Below are 19,677 nucleotides of genomic sequence, written 5' to 3' on the forward strand. Positions count from 1 at the left end.
TTAATATAATAAAACTTTGCTTTGGGTGTGTCTGTCACAGCCTTGCTGTTGTAAACTGTAACACAAGCATTCCCACGGGCAGTAGGTCTCAGAATCTGAAATGTGCTGAAAACTGTCCAAAAGCCTTGAAGGCAGTGGATTGAATAAAATCTCAAAACCAGTTGAGCGTGTTGGCTAGAAAGGCAAGGCAGGCACGAAGAGCTATAACAACTTTATATTCTCTTCTATAAAGCATACAGGAATATTTACCTGCAGGACTGAATTATTCTTTTTTGAATGAGAGATGCCTTGAATAAGTCTCTAGAATTTTAGGTTTTTATAAAGTGCCGATTTGGTCCACACACCTGGGTAGATTTAGTTATGAACCTACATGTTTTTTGAAGGCTACTAAACAAAGAAGAAAAAGGGAAGTGGCTGAGTCTGTCCTGTAGGATTACAAAATAGGGAGGTGTGTCTGAAGATGTCTGCTATATAGACATAAAGCTGCAGGTCCAATTAAGTACAATGGCTCTCAAAAGTATTCACCCCCCCCCTTGGACTTTTCCACATTTTATTGTTTTACAAAATGGAATCAAAATGGATTTAATTTGGAGATTTTGCCACTGATCAACACAAAAAAATCCATAATGTCAAAGTGAAAAATCTACAAATTGTTCTAAATTAATTAGCGTTAGCATTGCTTAGCATTGAGGCCAAAAAGCTCTATTTTGGTCTCATCAGACCATAGAATCTTCTTCCACTTGGTCTCAGAGTCTCCCACATGTCTTCTGGCAAACTCTAGCTGAGATTTAATGTGAGTTTTTTTCAACAACGGCTTTCTTTTTGCCACTCTCCCATAAAGGCCAGTTTTGTGAAGCTCCCGGGCTTTTGTTGCCGTATGCAGTGTCTCCCAGCTCAGCTGTGGAAGACTCTAACTCCTTTAGAGTTGCCATAGGCCTCTTGGTGGCCTCCCTGACTAGTGCCCTTCTTGCCCAGATACTCGGCTTTTGAGGACAGCCTGTTCTAGACAGATTTACAGTCGTGCCATGTTCTCTCCATTTCTTAATAATGGACTTTACTGTGCTCCGGTGGATATTCAGTGCCTTGGAAATGTTCTTATATCCTACCACTGATTAGTGCTTTTGAAGAACCTTATTCTGGATTTGCTTTGAATGTTCCTTCATCTTCATGATGTAGTTTTTATTAGGAAATGTACTAACCAACTTTGGGACCTCCCAGAGACAGGTGTATTTAACCTGAAATCATATGAAACACCTTAATTGCACACAGGTGGACTCCATTCAATTAATTATGTGACTTCTAAAGACAGTTGGTTGCACCAGAGCTTATTTAGGTGTGTCATAGCAAAGGTGGTGAATATTTATTCAATCAATTATTTTCAGTTTTATATTTGGAATTAATTTAGAACAATTTGTAGATTTTTCACTTAGACATTATGGATTTTTTTGTGTTGATCAGTGGCAAAATCTCCGAATTTAATCCATTTTGATTCCATGTTGTAACACAATAAAATGTGCAAAAGTCCAAGGGGGTAAATACTTTTGAGAGCCATTGTACATCTGAGTGCGTTCCATTTTATCATGGAGTTTGTACTTCTGCTTTTTATACATTGGAATTTGGAATGCATGTTCCATGACATTGTTGCAAGTTGTGCATTGTTAAATTGTTCAATAGAATTTGCATGGTTGTCTGTGAGAATCATTCTCCCTCCAGTGCCATGAGATCAATTTGTGGTTTTCTTGTATATAAATTGTGTATCATGACATTTTGGTATGAAGACATGGTGGAGGTGATGGCACAGCATTCCAAACCCATTTTTTGGCACTACACTTTGTCATAATATATATATATATATATATATATATATATATATATATATATATATATATATATATATAATGTCCTCTTTGCTCTCTAGTGTGGCCAGTTACAGCTTGGAGAAAAGGAGAGGAGGTTTGGATAACTGCACACATATGATTTAAATTGAGGAAACTCAATAATACTCTAGTTTTGAATGTGCTGTACCACATCAAACACGCATACAATCCTTTTACAGACAGTTTCGACTTTATTAAAATATAACAAAATCCCACAAAAAACAAACAAGATAAACATGCCACCAAAACAGAACTAGACTCATCAAATAGACTGAAATACCATTTAAAAACCAATGGGTGGGCAGGTAGATATTTTATGTATTATTTCTGCTTAACAGAGGAAACTATACAGGTTGCTGCTTTGGTTGAGGGATTAAAAGCATGGGTGGGACAGGAGACAGTATATTTATGAGTTGTGGCTAATAATTGCCTGAAGTTTACCATCTTTACTCAAAATCGAGGAATAGTTCATATGGTCTGTATTGACAGTTTTTTTTTTTTAATTTTAGTTTTTAAAAGGGCTTTAGTGTTTCTAAGCAGGTGCAAACCTTAATCTAAGGCAAGTAATTCTCTGAATTCAGACACTTAGTTTAGGCCTACACTAATGAGTGATTAGTACTGGTCTGTGGAAAGTGAAGGAATCCTGCACTTTCCTGCATAGGTCCAGTCAGTCCTCATCTTTAACCACTTGGCCACCTCTCCCTTCATGCTCCAGAGGACATGGCCCTGGTCCTGCTTTCCCCTGCCTAGTTAGACACAAAGACTCCCATCTTTGCCATATGCCAGTCCATGCAGCAAACAGCATTTTAAAACAGGCCCCATTATAACCCATGCACATTCCATTACAGCTCGCTGCCCAGTAGTATACAAGGAAGTAAAAATAAAACTTCAAAATTAAGAATCAGATGAAGCGTCTTAAAATAAAAAATAATAATTTTACACAAAAACAAATAAATGAATAAGCATGAAACACTATTTTGTTTCCCTCTTTTTGTTAAGGTCCAGTCCACAGTGTGTGAGAGAATGCATGTTTGATTGTACACCCAAACACAGCTCAATTGCAAAACATTAGCGAGGCCTCTTTCAGAAGGTTAGGGAGCACTGGCCAGAACATTAAGAGCAAATAAAATAGCAGCATGCAGGTATTAGTTATTTTATGTGGATGGGTTCTTCAGCGGGTTCATTCCTGTAAGAATCAAGGAGTTCTTTTAAGGAGAAGTTATGTATTCCTGTCAAAAACAGAACAAACATGCTTTATGTATAAGAGGTAGAATACTTCTTTTCGTTACAACTACAGAGCAGTTTATTTATACACACTGTAGAATATTAAAAAAAAAAAAAAAAAAGCAAAATATCTAAATACATATTAAATTATATACAAATTAAGTCAGTTGCACAGAAACATCAGTTTGCCTGCAGGCTTTTTTAAAATCTTACCTTTAGCTCCAGATAGGGATTATATTTACGCCACCCTCAGCCATTGTGGCAGCAGATTCTTCTACACAGTTTTGTATCGGCATGGTTTCTTTAAGCTTTTCTATAGCACCCCTGGTTGCTAAGCAACCTCCCAAGTTAATGGACCAGAATCATACATTTTAAGTCGTTTCCTAAATTGTTTTTTTTTTTTTTTTTTGGTAACATTTAAAGAAACTGAGCCATTTCATATTTAAATGCTACTCCTTTATTGAACTGCTTTTGTTATAAAACTTACTGGCTCACAGGGCTATTTCTCCAGTCTGACAACTATTAGTTTTTCCTTTTTGCAAAAGCCCAGTAAGAATGAATACGCTAAGCTTTCAGCACCTTCTTGAAACAAGGCTAGGGAAGTCAGGACGGGGAAAGGGGGGTATCAGAGCAAAGTGCCGTGGTGTGGACTTACATGTTTGTACATCTCCCCAGTCCTCTCAATCACAATGGTCTTTGCTTCTTTCCTAGGCAAGGTAGCCTGGTATTCATCAGACAGAAGACCCAGAATAGGATACTGGTTTCTGTACCTGTGGGTAAGAGAGCGAGAGAACGCTGCCATTTAAAACAGCCTCAAACGACAGGAGTCATATTCATAAGCCTCTCAATAAAAGGTAGTTTAGTGAAATTGAAAGTAGCTAGACATGGCTATATGTAAACCGTAGAAGTGGTTTAGCTACTAGTGTGTTCCATAAGCAATTAACAAATACATGAATTACTGGATCTCGTTGTGGCTTTCCATAAAGCTATCTATTTATTTTAGGCAGCTACAGAAATTACTTTTTGGTGATGATGGTCTTGGTAACGCCCTTGGACTGGTTCTCCATTTCGGATTTGTCCAGCCGAAACTTCCTTATTTCCTGAAAAAAAAGAAAGCAACGACAGATTATAGAGCCTCTCGCCAAAAAAAAAAAAAAAAGGACAAGGAAGTGGAGAGGCCACTGTGAGCAAATTCCCCAGATCAGTGGTCAATTAAATCATGCAACTTTATTTCTTGATTTCTGCCCGCTTCCAGAATCTACTTCTTTGCTATTTCTGGAGAAACCCTGATCTTAACCCTTTGTTTTCACATTAGCAATGCAAGTTTTAAGATGACTGGATGATCAGAGGATTTCAGCCGATGCAGCAGCCCCGTTATCTACCTCTTCCTGTCTCTTGATGATGGCCTCCTTCTGCTCCAGGGATGTCAGCAGCTCAGTCAGCCGGAGCTGGGTGCTGTAATCACTGCTGGACTTGGAGGAGCTTTCCATCTGCAACTTACGGAGCTGTTCCTGAAATAGAAACACAGCTCATCATAGAAAATGTATCGGTGGAGTCCTGTACTTTTAATACAAGACTTCTCTGCCTTAAGTCTATCGGCTTGAAACAATAAGCCAAACAGCCTGGCAGTAGCCTGATTTAACCACAAAGCCACACTGCCTTCTTGACCTATTCTAATTCTTAGCTCTTATAACTACTGTGACTTGCCAAAAAGTTGCAGAATGCACATATAATTAGAAAATCCCTTAATCTGCAAGATATGCAAATGTACGTGGTAGTGGTTGCCCACGCAGCTGGCTCATCTCTTAACACAATGGTTGCAAAGACCACCATCCTGCACGGTGTCCCAGTACTCAACTATAACCACAGTGGAAACAAGGGCTCCCAGTTTTTCATCTCTGAGGCTGGGTGCGAGTTTTCTTACCGTCAGTGCTTTGATTTCCCTGTCCTTCTCCTCACGGAGGGTGATGGTCATTTCCGTGTATTGTTTAGTGATCGCTTCTGATTTCGCCTGGAAACTGGGGCTGTTGCTCTGACCAGCGATCTAGTGAGACAAACAAAAGGTTGGGAGCTACATACACGTAAGAGATATACAATGTTGGTATTATTATATCTAGTTGTCTATAATGTTTTACACAGTTGGGTGCGCTAGTCTCTAACAATGTTATCTATTGGGAAGGTTACCTGCTGCCTCAGCAATTCATTCTCTTGTTCCAGCACCCTCTTGCTGTACTCCAGCTCCTTCAGTCGGTATTCTTTATCGGAGCCTGAGGTTCTCAAAACCAGGATCTTCTCCTCCAGGCTCGTGTTACTCGAGTTGCTCTCCTTCAGGGTTTGCTGCATGCAGGGGAGACAAGGGGCACAGTCACCAGAGCGCTGCCAGCGACAGGCAGAAAGAAGGGAGTCCGGACGGCTGATCTTTGTAAACTGATCTTTCGAAGAGTCGCCCAAGTCTGTGGTGTATCAGATGCTAAATACCTTAAACTTGTATAGATGAGAAACTAAATACAATCAGTGCTACTAGGGTTACGACAGAAACAAACCAACACACGTGTGGCGTTCTGGAATGGGAAAAAAGATACGATGAAGGAACAATCAAAAATAAAAATCCAGATCACCTTTTGGATCACTGGATCATGCTGTGCAATTCACTTTTTTTTTTTTTTTGATTCCAGAAAAGTACTGTAATCTATTAAAGCAAGCAGAAAACCTAAACCTTTTGCCACAGATCTAATCATAACATCCAAAAGTAAGCGTGCTAGTAAAAAAATAACTACAGTATTGAGACTTCAGACGTCACTGCACACGGGCTGTAATTAGAAGGCTGCTCTAGTCCCAGTCGTGGTTGAGGTGTAGAGGGTGGACGCGGGCCTACCTGCAGCTGACGGTTATTTACTCGGACGGACTCCAGGAGCTTCTCGTACTGCTGGGCCTGACTGTTCTTGAAGTTCAGGTCCCTCTGCAGGGCCTCCTTGTCACTCTCCAGTCTCTGTGGGTCGAGACGGTGAAAGAGATGAGTCCCAGCAATGGTTATACAACCAGGTATACAGAAAACACTTCAGGCTAGAGCATGATGCCTATTTGAAGAAAAGGTAACAGAACCACAGTCTACCATCTACATTTATAGGGTGTATTACTGAGCTGCAGATTTAAGAAGATCGGAATCAAATACTTCTACACTCTGCTGCTGCTAAAGTCTGAATCCAGAGGCTTGGGACTGGCAAAAAGGCCAGTGTTGCTTAATCTCAGGGTGCAGTGGGGAAACACAAAAGGGGTAAGTTGCATGATCAGATAAACAGAAACAAAGTCCTGAACACTTTGCCCAGTGAGGAGTGCAGTTTTTATGGAAATCAAGGTAACGAGATCTGGGTCTTACCCTGAGGTCGTCCTGTAGGTGAATCAGTTCCTCTCGGAGACTGCTGAAGGTGGTAAGGAGCAGCCGCAGGGACTTCTCTGAGGTCACCCGCATCTGAGCAGACAAGACAGCAGATTAGACATAGTTCAGTACAGTGTTAAAAACGCACTGTATACAACACTGATATATCATTGAGTTCAAGACAACGGCACTGGCACATGCATAAAATATTTTCTAAACAAAGCTGTTAAGGCAGGAGAAAGGCACACACAAATCAAGCACATTTTATATGGACTTAATGTGCTAAACAAATAAATGAGCAACAAAATAATTATATACCATAAAGGAGATCAGAAAATGACAGCATTTACCTGCCCCTCGGAAAATAAACAAACACAGTTGGGAAAGGGCTAAAATAATATAAACACAAGAAATACTAACAGAGAAACAAAACACCAAAAACTAGATTTGTTCCCAGAGAAAGGAAGTGATAACATAATATTAAACTTTGAAAATACACCTCACTTTACTGATGCTCTGGGTGTCACAATGCAATAGGCATATGGGTGCGCGGTGTCTTTTGAGATTAGTAATTTGTTTGGTACAACGCGTTTCCAATCAGCAGAAATACGGACGAAAACTACAACTCCCATCACCCACGCATGTCAACGACATGCTGGCTTCGTTTTCAACTTCCAGTCAAGTTTTAACATTTATTCTACCATTATGATGTTTTTTTTTTTTTTTGTTGTATTTTTTTGTTCTGGTCACTTTTTAAAAATCTCCTTCAGAAAATTGAATACGAAACATTATTCAACCCTTCACTCCTAATCGAGCACACAGTAGCAGTGCTTCAGCAAGGGGCGGGAGGGTATGAGTTGCTCCCTTAAAACCAGAGATCGGACTACTTAACCTGTCACAGCTGGTACTGTGGTTACTGTGTTATAATATAATTATTATTATTATTATTATTTTTGTGTCATTAAGTTCAATATTGAGCGGCTCACCTGGAGAAGGTAGCTGATCTGTTGCTTGGTCAGATCGGACACTCCCTTGGGAATCAGATGCTCAACATCCTCGTTTTCTTCCTGGAAAACAACACAAGGGCCACGGGACACCCCTAAACATGAACAAGTAGGTTTGTACTGATAAAGTGTGCTTTTCATCAGCACTGCAGACCTGTACACCGACCTAGGACGGATAACACCACTCGGAACAGTTAAAATAATTTAACAGACAATGTAAAACGCCCTGAAAATACTGACTTTGTTGCAATTCCTCGGGTAGCCCTTCTGTAAAGTTACTTATTGCTAGTTACTCTTCTAGACATTACGTGTGAATTGTGTTTATTAATGATTTAATTTATGCATGAATTAATTGGTTTAAGTTATGAGCTCTAAATAGAAAATGCATTAATACTATTACTAAAAATCACTTTAAAAGCAAAAATAACACAAATATTGCCAAGTCAGGTAATTGTGTCTTTTCTCAAAATGTTTCCATTGTTTCAAGCAAACCATTCAATTTTACAATAAGTGTTCAAAGTGTATTTTTATGTCACCAATGGAAATCCAGTCAACAAGTCAAGTTTTTTTGTTTATTTCTATTCTGTAAAAAAAAAAAAAATATATATATAAAAAAAAAAAAAAAAAAAAATACATGAATTAGTAAATAATACAAATAAATCATTGCCATCAGCATACAGGTAAATAGAAAGCAGTTCTGGAAGCGATTCTAGTTTCATATAAAAATAATGAAAAAATAAAAAAAAACAGGTCTTGGATGCTTATTAGGTCTCTTATTAAGTACATGTGTTTGTATTACATTGTTTTACATGATGGTTATAATGTGAGCCAAGGTATTTCTGCTGCTTGTTTCTGCAGATTATAATAAATAGATTGTAATAAATGAGGCAAAAGAAAAGCCCTATGGCTCGTACCTGCTTCGGATTTTGCTCACATGCTCGTAGATGCAGGAGTAGATGTCTAAGCTCTTGCGGTGCAGTTCAGCAAGGAGCACTCCAAAAAAGCGATTGTCCAACTTTGGACCCGTGTCATAGGAGACTTCCTGAGTTTTTTGTACCTTGACATTTACCTCACTCTATAATGAAGAAGAAAAAACACAAATACAAAAAATGTCAATGATTTTTGATCAAAATTTTATTTTTGGGGGTGGGGCAATTCTTGTCCAAAAAAAAGATTCCTCCCTGCCTGGAGTTGAGAATCATGGATATTGCACAATTGCAGAGTAGGTCTATGAGGTAAAAATCAGAGTAAATGCTGTGAGTGTTAATGCTTATCATATACAAATATTTTTTTTAAATGTGCTGGCTTCCATAGGGAAATCCGTTTTTATATTGTGTCCATGGTCATCTATGAAATCTAAAGCTGCACTGCAGAAATAACTCCACTTCTAGCAGGGTTGACTTTCTGCAAAGTTTCTTAGTAAGTCGGATGCTTCTCTCGCAATTCCTTTATAAAGTAAACTTTCATATCCCTTACTGTACTACATCCACTATTAATTCATTATTACTGATGAAACAACATGAATATTTAAATATAAAATGTGTGCATTGCTTTATATAGTTCTTAGTATTTGCTCAGAAAGGGTGTATCATGCGGTTTGTTTTACCAGCTATATACACCGCTCCAGTCCAAACTATTGAAGAATAGTCAGTAAATATTTCTCTGCGAATTTAATGAAGTCAGTTATAGAATAAAACTGGAAGCAGGTATTCAGACCTTCCCATTTTACCCAACTATCCGCTGTGAGTGAATAGTCTGGGCAGTACAGAAACAAGCACCAGAAAACGTGCTTTGTGTGAAACTTGGCTGTCGCTTGAGGAATGGAGTGCTGGCCAATCTGATGGGCTTCAAGCATCACTGATTAAACTGACCTGGGTCAGTTAAAAAAACAGCACATTTTCTCCCACATAGGCTAACCAAACCAGCTTGATCACATTCCTAAAAAGGAATACTGTTCAAACTCAGCAACAAAAACATTTTGTTTCAGTGATATATTATATTGACAATGATTACTGTGGAATGCAAGGTTACTGCAATCTCAAACAGTGAGAGTAAAAAATACAAGCAGAGTAACAGCTTTGTGTTTCTCTATCAGCATGGGCAAGACCGCTTTTACTCAGAAGCCCAAATGATTCATCAAGGTACTACCCTAGGTCAATAAATGTCTAAGAGTAGTGAGGTCAATAAATGTCTATGAGAGTAGTGATTAAAACAATATATAAAATATCACATATGAGAAAAAAATGTTACCACTGAGGTGTGAACATTCCACTCATGTCTCCTGAGCTACACCCCTGCTCACGCACTGAACCATGCAATATCTATTGCGATAAAAACAATTCACCCTAGCTTAACAATGAAACGAGAGGATCAGAATACCACCTGCTTATTTTCTAATAACCTCTGACAGCACACAGATAAGGAAATTTACATTCTTTATGCCAATACTAAAGGGTGGGGAGTGCATTTCTAAATATATATATAGTATAAATATATTTGTTTTGGGGGGGTTCTATCTCTGGTAGCTTTTGACTGGGAACCCCGAGGCTTGGCTACCCAGCTACCTGTGCAGGATGACAGAACTCTATTCAAGCACCTGCACAACAGCCCAGCCATGTTTGCTCAGTGGTGAAATGGCCTTCTGTAAACTTTGAACAGCTAACTGACAGGGCTCCAAATGTTGCCGCTAATTAGACCACGCTGCCTATTTCCTCCACGCTGGCATGCCTTCCTCAGGTTCTCTGGAAATGCACCCTCCAAAAACAAAAATATTTATGATTTGCAAAAGAACCCCACCCTTTTCTCGTGGTATGTAAAGAAAGAAGGCAAAATGGTATTGTGCTACTATGAAAAAAATATTTTGCAATGTTGCATCTTGTACTTTATAGTCTTAGCCCAGGGAGGTTGATAGTTAAATATACTAATACAAGGTTGGCAAGAAACATTTCACTGCTTAATTGTTGAAACTGTCTCTTGTTTCCTGTTAACTTTTATGAACTGGCAGTGCTCCAATGTGTTGACAAGGTTTTGCTATTATGGGGGGGTTATAAGGCCCCACCTAAACATTCAAACAGTAAACCAATGCGGTTTTTATTCCAGTTGCTGATAAAGTCGTTTTTTTACCACGGAGACCATAATAAATGAACCACTCCCACTGGCCCTTGGTGGACAATGACTTTAAACTTGTTTGATGTACAGAAGCACTGAACTTCACAGGTTTGGGTAAAAGATAAGTTAACAGAATTCAAAAAGACATAAAATGTTTTAAAAAAAAAAAAAAAAAAAGCTAGCTAGTAAATTGGGCTGATAGTAAATTGGAAAGATTCTCAAGCTTTGCTCAGCACACCTGCAAAGCACAAGTGTTTCTCTTACCAATGAAATCCAGTCATAGCTGTGCAATCAGGACCAGCTTATAGTTTATTTCTGCAAACATTCAACTCATCATTTACAAGAAAGATCCGTGACTCATTTTACTGGTCAGGTTTCTGATTGCTTGACTTACAAACGGCAACAATGAATTGCATCAACAAATCTAAATATGGCAATTTTCACACACTCAGATGTCAATATGTTCAGATTTTAATTCTGAATAACACTGGGTCTGTAGTGTACACAGTCAGGTATTTGCTAGATGCCTATACAGAAACTGAACAGCTGTATTAAAACGCACAGATATGCATGTACTGTATGCAAAGCACGGGCGTGCAATTTGTATAACCCTTTGCTTGTGTCACGAACAGAGAGGAAAAGTTAAAAAAGAAACATGCATCTCTGCAATAGATAGACAGGGCTCGACTTGTATGCTTAGGACTGAATGATAAGCTTAGGACTGAATGATGGCAAGAAATCAAACATTAACTGGTTCATCTTATGATTTACTGAAGCTTATTGGTAAATGCAGGTATATCTGACTAATTAATTTATTCTTGCATATAAATTGTGAATTAACAAAATAATCATTGTCGAGGAATATTTATTTCTGCATACCCATTTTCCAATAACAAAATAATCATTAATGAGCTTACAGTAATTCACAACTGAGCAATTCAACATGGTACTGAACGATATTGTGATCCACTTATGCAGAACAACCAACACTCTGGTAAATTTGTGTATAAAACAATTTAAAATGGTGTTCAAAGATATTGTACTCTAAATACAGAGTAATTCGATGAAAAATAGCATTCTGTTAAATGCCAATTAACTCATTTGGACCTTCCTTTTTCAACAGAACAAATTACACTTTGTTACAACACAAAGATAGGGAATAGATATATTGACTTACTTATTGAGCATGGTAGACTCTTGTGACACTTGGAGTTACACAGGACTCCTGAACCCTTACAATGCGTGAAATGTGATACATTCGGTCATTAGCCAAAGCCACTTGGCTATTCTTGAGACTTACCGGGAAATGTCCGAAGTAAAAGATTATGTTTATTTCGGACATTTACCGTTTTGCTTGGTAAATGTCAACATTTTACCAATATTCTGACTTTTACCATAACATGGATATAGTATAAAGAATTTGCAAAGGACCAGTGAATCTTCATGCTCAGGTCAAAGTGAAATGCACTCTCCTGCCTCTGCAATGACTCCCCCCTAGTAACTAGGGTCTGTGCTGTACGATGTCAAGGGCATGTCTGAGCAGCTCACCCCAGCTACAATCCAGCCTATTGGCTCAGGTTTAATTTCTAAAAGAATGTACAACTTGCACATTTTAGATGATGATAGGAAAATGTATGTAAACTGCACAGAGCCAGCAAGACCTGGTCTTGAAGTTGCCCTAGGGTTTAAAACAAAATACTGCAGACTAATGAAACTGAAAAACCAGTTCCCAACGATGGTTTACAAGCTCCTTGTCTAAAGATGTTGTTGTAAATCAGCCTAGACTAATAAAATATATCTGCAGTAGAGTCTGGCTTTCAGTTATGCCCGATACACCATATAACCAACTGCAACACTTCCAATGGTTGGTATGCTTGACCATGCCAGATCGTAAACAAAATTCAACACCATCATGTGCCGCTATGGCCAAAGGTTTTGCATCATCCGATAGAACAAACACATTTTGCTTCATAAAGTCGAATGAAACCCCCTGAATAATGTTACGCTAACGTATTGAATTATATACAGTGGTTTGCGAAAGTATTGACCCCCCTTGGCATTTTTCCTATTTTGTTGCCTTACAACCTGGAATTAAAATTGATTTTTTGGGGGTTTGTATCATTTGATTTACACAACATGCCTACCATTTTGAAGATGCAAAATATTTTTTATTGTGAAACAAACAAGAAATAAGACAAAAAAACAGAAAACTTGAGCGTGCTTAGGTATTCACCCCCCCAAAGTCAATAGTTTGTACAGCCACCTTTTGCAGCAATTACAGTTGCAAGTCTCTTGGGGTATGTGTCTATAAGCTGGCACATCTAGCCACTGGGATTTTTGCCCATTCTTCAAGGCAAAACTGTTCCAGCTCCTTCAAGTTGGATGGGTTCCGCTGGTGTACAGCAATCTAAGTCATACCACAGATTCTCAATTGGATTGAAGTCTGGGCTTTGACTAGGCCATTCCAAGACATTTAAATGTTTCCCCTTAAACCACTCGAGTGTTGCTTTAGAAGTATGCTTAGGGTCATTGTCCTGCTGGAAGGTGAACCTCCATCCCAGTCTCAAATCTCCGGAAGACTGAAACAGGTTTCCCTCAAGAATTTCCCTGTATTTAGCGCCATCCATCATTCCTTTAATTCTGACCAGTTTCCCAGTCCCTGCCGACGAAAAACATCCCCACAGCATGATGCTGCCACCACCATGCCTCACTGTGGGGATGGTGTTCTCGGGGTGATGACAGGTGTTGGGTTTGCGCCAGACATAGCGTTTTCCTTGATGGCCAAAAAGCTCAATTTTAGTCTCATCTGACCAGAGTACCTTCTTCCATATGTTTGGGGAGTCTCCCACATGCCTTTTTGCGAACACCAAACTTGTTTGCTTATTTTTTTCTTTAAGCAATGGCTTTTTTCTGGCCACTCTTCCGTAAAGCCCAGCTCTGTGGAGTGTACGGCTTAAAGTGGTCCTATGGATAGATACTCCAATCTCCGCTGTGGAGCTTTGCAGCTCCTTCAGGGTTATCTTTGGTCTCTTTGTTTCCTCTCTGATTAATGCCCTCCTTGCCTGGTCCGTGAGTTTTGGTGGGCGGCCCTCTCTTGCCAGGTTTGTTGTGGTGCCATATTCTTTCCATTTTTTAATAATGGCTTTAACGGTGTTCCGTGGGATGTTCAAAGTTTCGGATATTTTTTTATAACCCAACCCTGATCTGTACTTCTCCACAACTTTGTTCCTGACCTGTTTGGAGAGCTCCTTGGTCTTCATGGTGCTGCTTACTTGGTGGTGCCCCTTGCTTAGTGGTGTTGCAAACTCTGGGGCCTTTCAGAACAGGTGTATATATACTGAGATCATGTGACAGATCATGTGACACTTAGATTGCACACAGGTGGACTTTATTTAACTAATTATGTGACTTCTGAAGGTAATTGGTTGCACCAGATCTTATTTAGAGGCTTAATAGCAAAGGGGGTGAATACATATGCACGCACCACTTTTCAGTTATTTATTTTTTAGAATTTTTTTAAACAAGTTATTTTTTTCATTTCACTTCACCAATTTGGACTATTTTGTGTATGTCCATTACATGAAATCCAAATAAAAATCCATTTTAATTCCAGGTTGTAAGGCAACAAAACAGGAAAAATGCCAAGGGGGGTCAATACTTTCGCAAGCCACTGTAGCGCTTTGCAGTTTAACGAAAAACTGACAGCAAGTTTCAAATGTGACATTTTGAACTACTGTGCTACTGCTATGGTTTCAGGTAGAGTTTTGCGATATCAATTTTGTAGTTTCTTTGATTACATGAAGTTAAATAAAATATCTAAATTGTTAATTTTTTTTTTGTTTGTTTGTTTTGAAATTAAGTCTCAATCCTAAAATTACAGGTGATGCAAAAGTTTTGGCAACAGCTGTAAGAACAAGTCTGATGTCTTCATAAACAATAGTTTTTTCAGTTTTTACCACAAACCTCTTCTGATGGTTTTCTTCACACTTGAATAAGAGCTACACCAGCTTTAGTGCATTGCGTGCCAGAATATTTTGAAGCGGAGTGGGTTGAACTAAGTTCAGAGTTAAAAAGCTAACTGTAACTAGCACTGGGGTTACATTTTAATAATGGCACCACTATGCTTACAACTGTGACAAAGTAAACTGATTTTTTTTGTATGCTGGGATGGCAATAAATAACTGCACAGTTATCCCAGTGTTTGTTATTTGGAAGTTTAAGGAAAGCCACAATAAGGGCAGAGGTAGAATTATTCAAATGTAACCCTTAATGAATTATTAATATAATCCTCATCTCATGGTGAGTTAAACCTGATGCCATGCTGAAAAGGGCAGGCCAAGACTTATCATTTCCTAAGGATACTTAGCATGATGTCGGTTGAGGCTTTCTCCTCAGCTGTAAGGACTCTCAGCTCCTTCTCAGGAGCTGAGAGTCCTTTCAGTGCGCCAAGAGGACTTTGCTGTCCTTGCTGTGACATATTTTTTTTGGTTTGTATTTTCGTTCTCCACAAATGTCATACAGCGCCTACTGCTCTCTGTACTCCTAACTCCGACACCTCTTGGCTGCAAGTGCGGCCGCTAAATAAACTCACCCTCATTATCATAATTACGAACCATTATTTGTGTGTGTTGAGTAATTTGCATTGCTCTTAAGCTTACATAGGGCGCAGTGCAAAATAATTGCTTGGCTGGCATGCAATTTGAGTTTTGTACCCGTAATTATTTGCACTCCACCCTTTACTTAAATCTACCCCAAAATAGAACATCACCTCATTAGTTCCTTTCAACCTTACACCCACGCACTCTATTTTATTGATGTTGTTGTCACGTTAACACTGTATATGTGCAACTATAATTCTAGGCATATGAAGACAGCTATGAAGACTTTAGCAGGATTCTACCTAGTACAGAACCACAGCAATTGCAGTTTGTTTGGTAAAGGCCTACATAATGATTGGGCCCCAGGTGACTAGGTGACAGGTTTCAGCTCAGGGATGTTTGTACTTACCACAGCAGGACTGCGAGGAGGAGTTGAAGCTCTGCTGGAACTAACCTGGCTTGACCAAGAGACTCCTTTCCCATTTGAAGACTTCTCATGCAAAGAAAAAAACAAGACAAAATCACCAACTAAGACCTGAGCAGCAAAAACATTTGCTTAAACCTGCAATAAGTACTGTGTTACGTGAATTCAATCTTCAAAGCACACAGAACTCGACATGGTTATTTTTTTATACTTATTTTTAGTTACTGATAGAAAATGTATTGCAAATGGACAATAGTCCTTTTTTGACTACTAGAATTCCTAGACATGGTTTATTTAAAGTGATAACCCCTTCAAAAAGCTTTTTTTTTTTTTTTTTTTTTTTTAGTTTGTACTGAAGATATTTCTTCTCTGACAGAAGCCATCCTCTTACTATCACAAATGGCTGCAAGTTGTTTTTACACAAAGGGCAATCACCACAATTCTTACTTGTCCCGCAATACAATAAAATGAAAACTCTGTAAACTCAGAGATGTAAACAGGAATAAAAAAAAAAAAAAAAAAAAAACATATATTCCTCTAATCAGCAGTAAAGGGATACACTTTATATACAAAACCGCTTTAGAGATACTGTAGTTGTGGTTTTTAAAAGTGTACCTGGTCAAATGTGCACACGTTGGTGGCCTATTATTCAGAATAATGATGCCATATAAAACTGCTGGAGACCAATGTGTTTTTACAGGTCTGCCTGTAACTAGGTGGGGCACTCTAACTGGATGGGAATGGAGTTATGAGGGGGGGTGGGAGAGCAGACAATCAATTATCTTTCTCCTTTTACGATTCTAACACCCCCCAGATGCATTCTTGACTAACATGTTTATTAAGGGATAGTAATCCCTCTCTCACAATGGCCCATCTCCCCATCTCCTCTGTACTCGCCTCAGGAGTTGAACATTAATTAAGGAGTTCTTCAACTGCCCATAAAAAATAAGTATTTCAAACTTGTCAATAAATCAGTTGAATGCAACTTTTGTCAGATAATTGTGAGGTAACCAACCAGAATAAAAGGACACAGGGAAATATGTGAAAAATAATTTGGCACACAATTAATAACAGGTGTTTACATTATCTGCATTAAAGTCAAATAAACAAGCATAGAACCAAGAAAAGGGGGACCTGCATCAATGTGCATGCTGCCGAAACGTTCCCCCCCCCCGCGAGTTACACCTCTCGTTGTGTTAATAATTACAGAGTGCTGCAAAGAGATGAGCCATGGTTAACAGTTATTAAAGCAGTCATCTCAGTTACAGCAGCTCAGCTAAATTGGATGCATGCCGCAACCTGTTTGGGTGGACCCATCCACTCACAGGCTATACAAACATGTTTTCAGTTGAGACCCATGGTTTTTGTGCAGATCGCACCGCCTAACTATCAAGACATTCAAAGAACAGGCTTTGTTTCCACTTTCTCAGCTTAAAGCTTGGTTATAACACAGCTCTGACCGGGCTCTCGATGGTAGAACTGCTGTTGATGAATTCCACTTCACGCGAGGAGCAACAGTTCTATTTTCCTGTTTGCTCTGAATCAGCGAGCTGGCAAGCTGACACAGCCATGCACAAAATCCTGTGTCTGCAAAAGGCATTCGGGCGATGTCCAGCCAGCTTTCTCACATTAGTGAAAGTCCAGATGACATAAAGCCTCACTGGTGTCTGACTTTTTTTATCCGCTTAGCTGCATGGAACAGAAACCAGATTTTCACACATACTGTTGTGAAAAACTCCCTGTTTATCCCTGATACTGCTAATGGAAGACATCAGTTTCACAAAAAGAAGTTGTAATTGGAGTCACTGCTTGGTGTGGCTGTGTGCAATTACCCTGCCCTACTGATATAAAGGTGTGTACTTTCCTAGGATAATGGGCATGTTGTAACAGCAGCATTAATATTAAGTTACTGTAATGTATAATTGTATTACATGTTTCCTTACAAAACATAACAGGGATGTACATAAGACTCATACATAGCAGTTTCACCCATTCCAGGTTTTACTACAAGCTTGATTAGCCACAGTGTGTACAGGTAAGAAGCGTAGATGTGTCTTCTTAAACTCTTAGTAAAACCAAGAATGGATCAAACAATGGGAGTCTTATTTAAATAGTACAGGCTGAATACAGGACTGTCTGGCATTACCAACACCTTATAAATATAAAAAGCTATGCTACTGCTAGGGCCTCCCTTGTGTTGCCTTATTCAGAGCAGGTTTCCTTTTTGTAAGTGCTTCACAACAGGAATGCCATAAAACATGCATGTTTGTCAGCTATAAGAGCTCTGGATTCAAATCCTCATACAATTCTGCACCGCTGAGGTTAAATGCGTCGCAATTAAATTAGAATTCACACGCTGACTAGACTGCTTTCTCTTTGGTGGTAGTCTAATAATCAGACACAAGCTGGACATATTAATATTTAAACCAAAACTAAGCAGCATATTCGTACACCAAATCAATACATATTAAGGTAAAAAAAGAAAGACAGAAAAAAATCCATGCAGTTCAAAGTGAAACAATATTGCAGGCATGGCTTTTGGATCTCTCAAAGCTATTTTATTTTGCACGCTTAAAAGACAGAAGCCATTCTATAGGACGCCATGAAGGTGATATGCACACAACTTGTACAATGACAACTTCAAATGAAGTGTGCCACCTTATACCAGAGATCGTATGTCACAAAGCTGGACCGTTTTTAGTCTTGTAATGCAACGCTCTTAAGTGTGTGCAAGCATGACTTAAACTGTTAGATTTTAGAGATCCTAAACTATATTCCCAGGGTTGTCTAGGCGACAATTTGCAATGTTAACAAAAAAAAAAAAAACGCTCATGTTCCCCCTTTGGTATTATACAAACTAATAATAACCTATTGTGTTGAGTTATAATAAAAGAAAATGTTGGCTGAGACACACTTGTATGATGCATTACTCACATGCTTTTAGTTTTTTCAAGCCTCCTGCACAGTTCTAGAACGGGTCTAGTAAACCCAGATTGTTCTACAATGGGTCACAACCATTCTAGAACGGGTTGGATTGTAAATTCGTTGAAAAATGCACTATTACATCCTCAAACAAGTTTGCGATCACGGGGGAAAAACAGCAAAACATGATAAACATACATAGCGTTCAAAGCATGGTTAATCAGTTAGTTACGCGCATAGTTTATACAGGTTTGTGTACATATTTTCAGACCACCTATGTTTTTGACTTGTTTGCGTCTATTAAATATTCTCCAAGTAAAAAATAAAATAAAATAAATCACGAAAACATCACACACAGCGACAGCAGCCATTTCAATACATTATTATACGGGTCAACCTACCTCCTTATCCGCTGGCACTGTTTCCACAGTCTGCACAGTCCGTACGGTCGTGTCCACGTTGTTCTTGTTGTAGCTGCTGACGTTCTGCACATAGCAAGGTGATAGCAGCTGTTGCTCCCTGGGTTGGCTGTCGACCAAAACATAGCCTTCCATTTTCCTTTCTAGGGGAACCAGGTACTGCACCGTTTCGTACACAACATTGCCGGTGTGAGCAGAGCCATTTGTGGTCAGGTACACCGGAGACTGGACAGAAGCAAGCTGCGATCCGTACTGTCGTGAGATAGTTGAGTAAGGCGAGACAGACAATTGAGTTGGAGAAACTGGTATTGAAGTTGAAGAAAGCTGTATTGGTACTTGGGAATACTGCACGGATCCTTGGGAGTGCTGTATTGGTACTTGGGAATATTGTACTGATTCTTGGGTAAACTGTACCGGACCTTGGGAATACTGTCCTGTGCTCATCTGGACACCAGCTTGACTGAGTGGCGCTGACATTCTGGCTGAAAGATAAGTCAAGATAAAATTAAAACAGACACTGGAAAAGTTTCCTGCAAAAGACAAATCCGCCTTCTAATTATATCAACACATTAACAAAAACAAAGTAAGTAAGCAAATGCGCGGATCCTTACCTCCGAGTTTCTGTCTTCCGCACTACGCACACCGAGGTCAAAATGCAATAGAAGAAGAGCCGTCGTGTGAGCTCGCCCAACCCAAATATTTCTCTCTCTCTCTCCCAGGAAACA

At 39.1% G+C, this 19,677-nt stretch overlaps 1 protein-coding gene across 1 annotated transcript; it reads right to left on the reverse strand.

The window, feature by feature from the left end:
- Positions 1-2,680: 2,680 nt before the first annotated feature.
- LOC121317872 (protein POF1B-like) lies at positions 2,681-19,677 on the reverse strand. Its single transcript, XM_041253968.1, has 13 exons — positions 19,564-19,677; positions 18,935-19,434; positions 15,597-15,677; positions 8,390-8,556; positions 7,464-7,680; positions 6,478-6,570; positions 5,977-6,090; positions 5,286-5,438; positions 5,026-5,145; positions 4,484-4,612; positions 4,122-4,201; positions 3,757-3,871; positions 2,681-3,106 (listed from the first exon to the last, which is right to left on the reverse strand). Exons 2-13 carry the CDS (start codon positions 19,427-19,429, stop codon positions 3,086-3,088), a joined length of 1,785 nt encoding a protein of 594 aa, XP_041109902.1. The 5' UTR covers positions 19,430-19,434; positions 19,564-19,677; the 3' UTR covers positions 2,681-3,085.

The sequence above is a fragment of the Polyodon spathula genome, chromosome 7 (genome assembly GCF_017654505.1).
Source record: "Polyodon spathula isolate WHYD16114869_AA chromosome 7, ASM1765450v1, whole genome shotgun sequence".
NCBI classification, from domain to species: Eukaryota; Metazoa; Chordata; class Actinopteri; order Acipenseriformes; family Polyodontidae; genus Polyodon; species Polyodon spathula.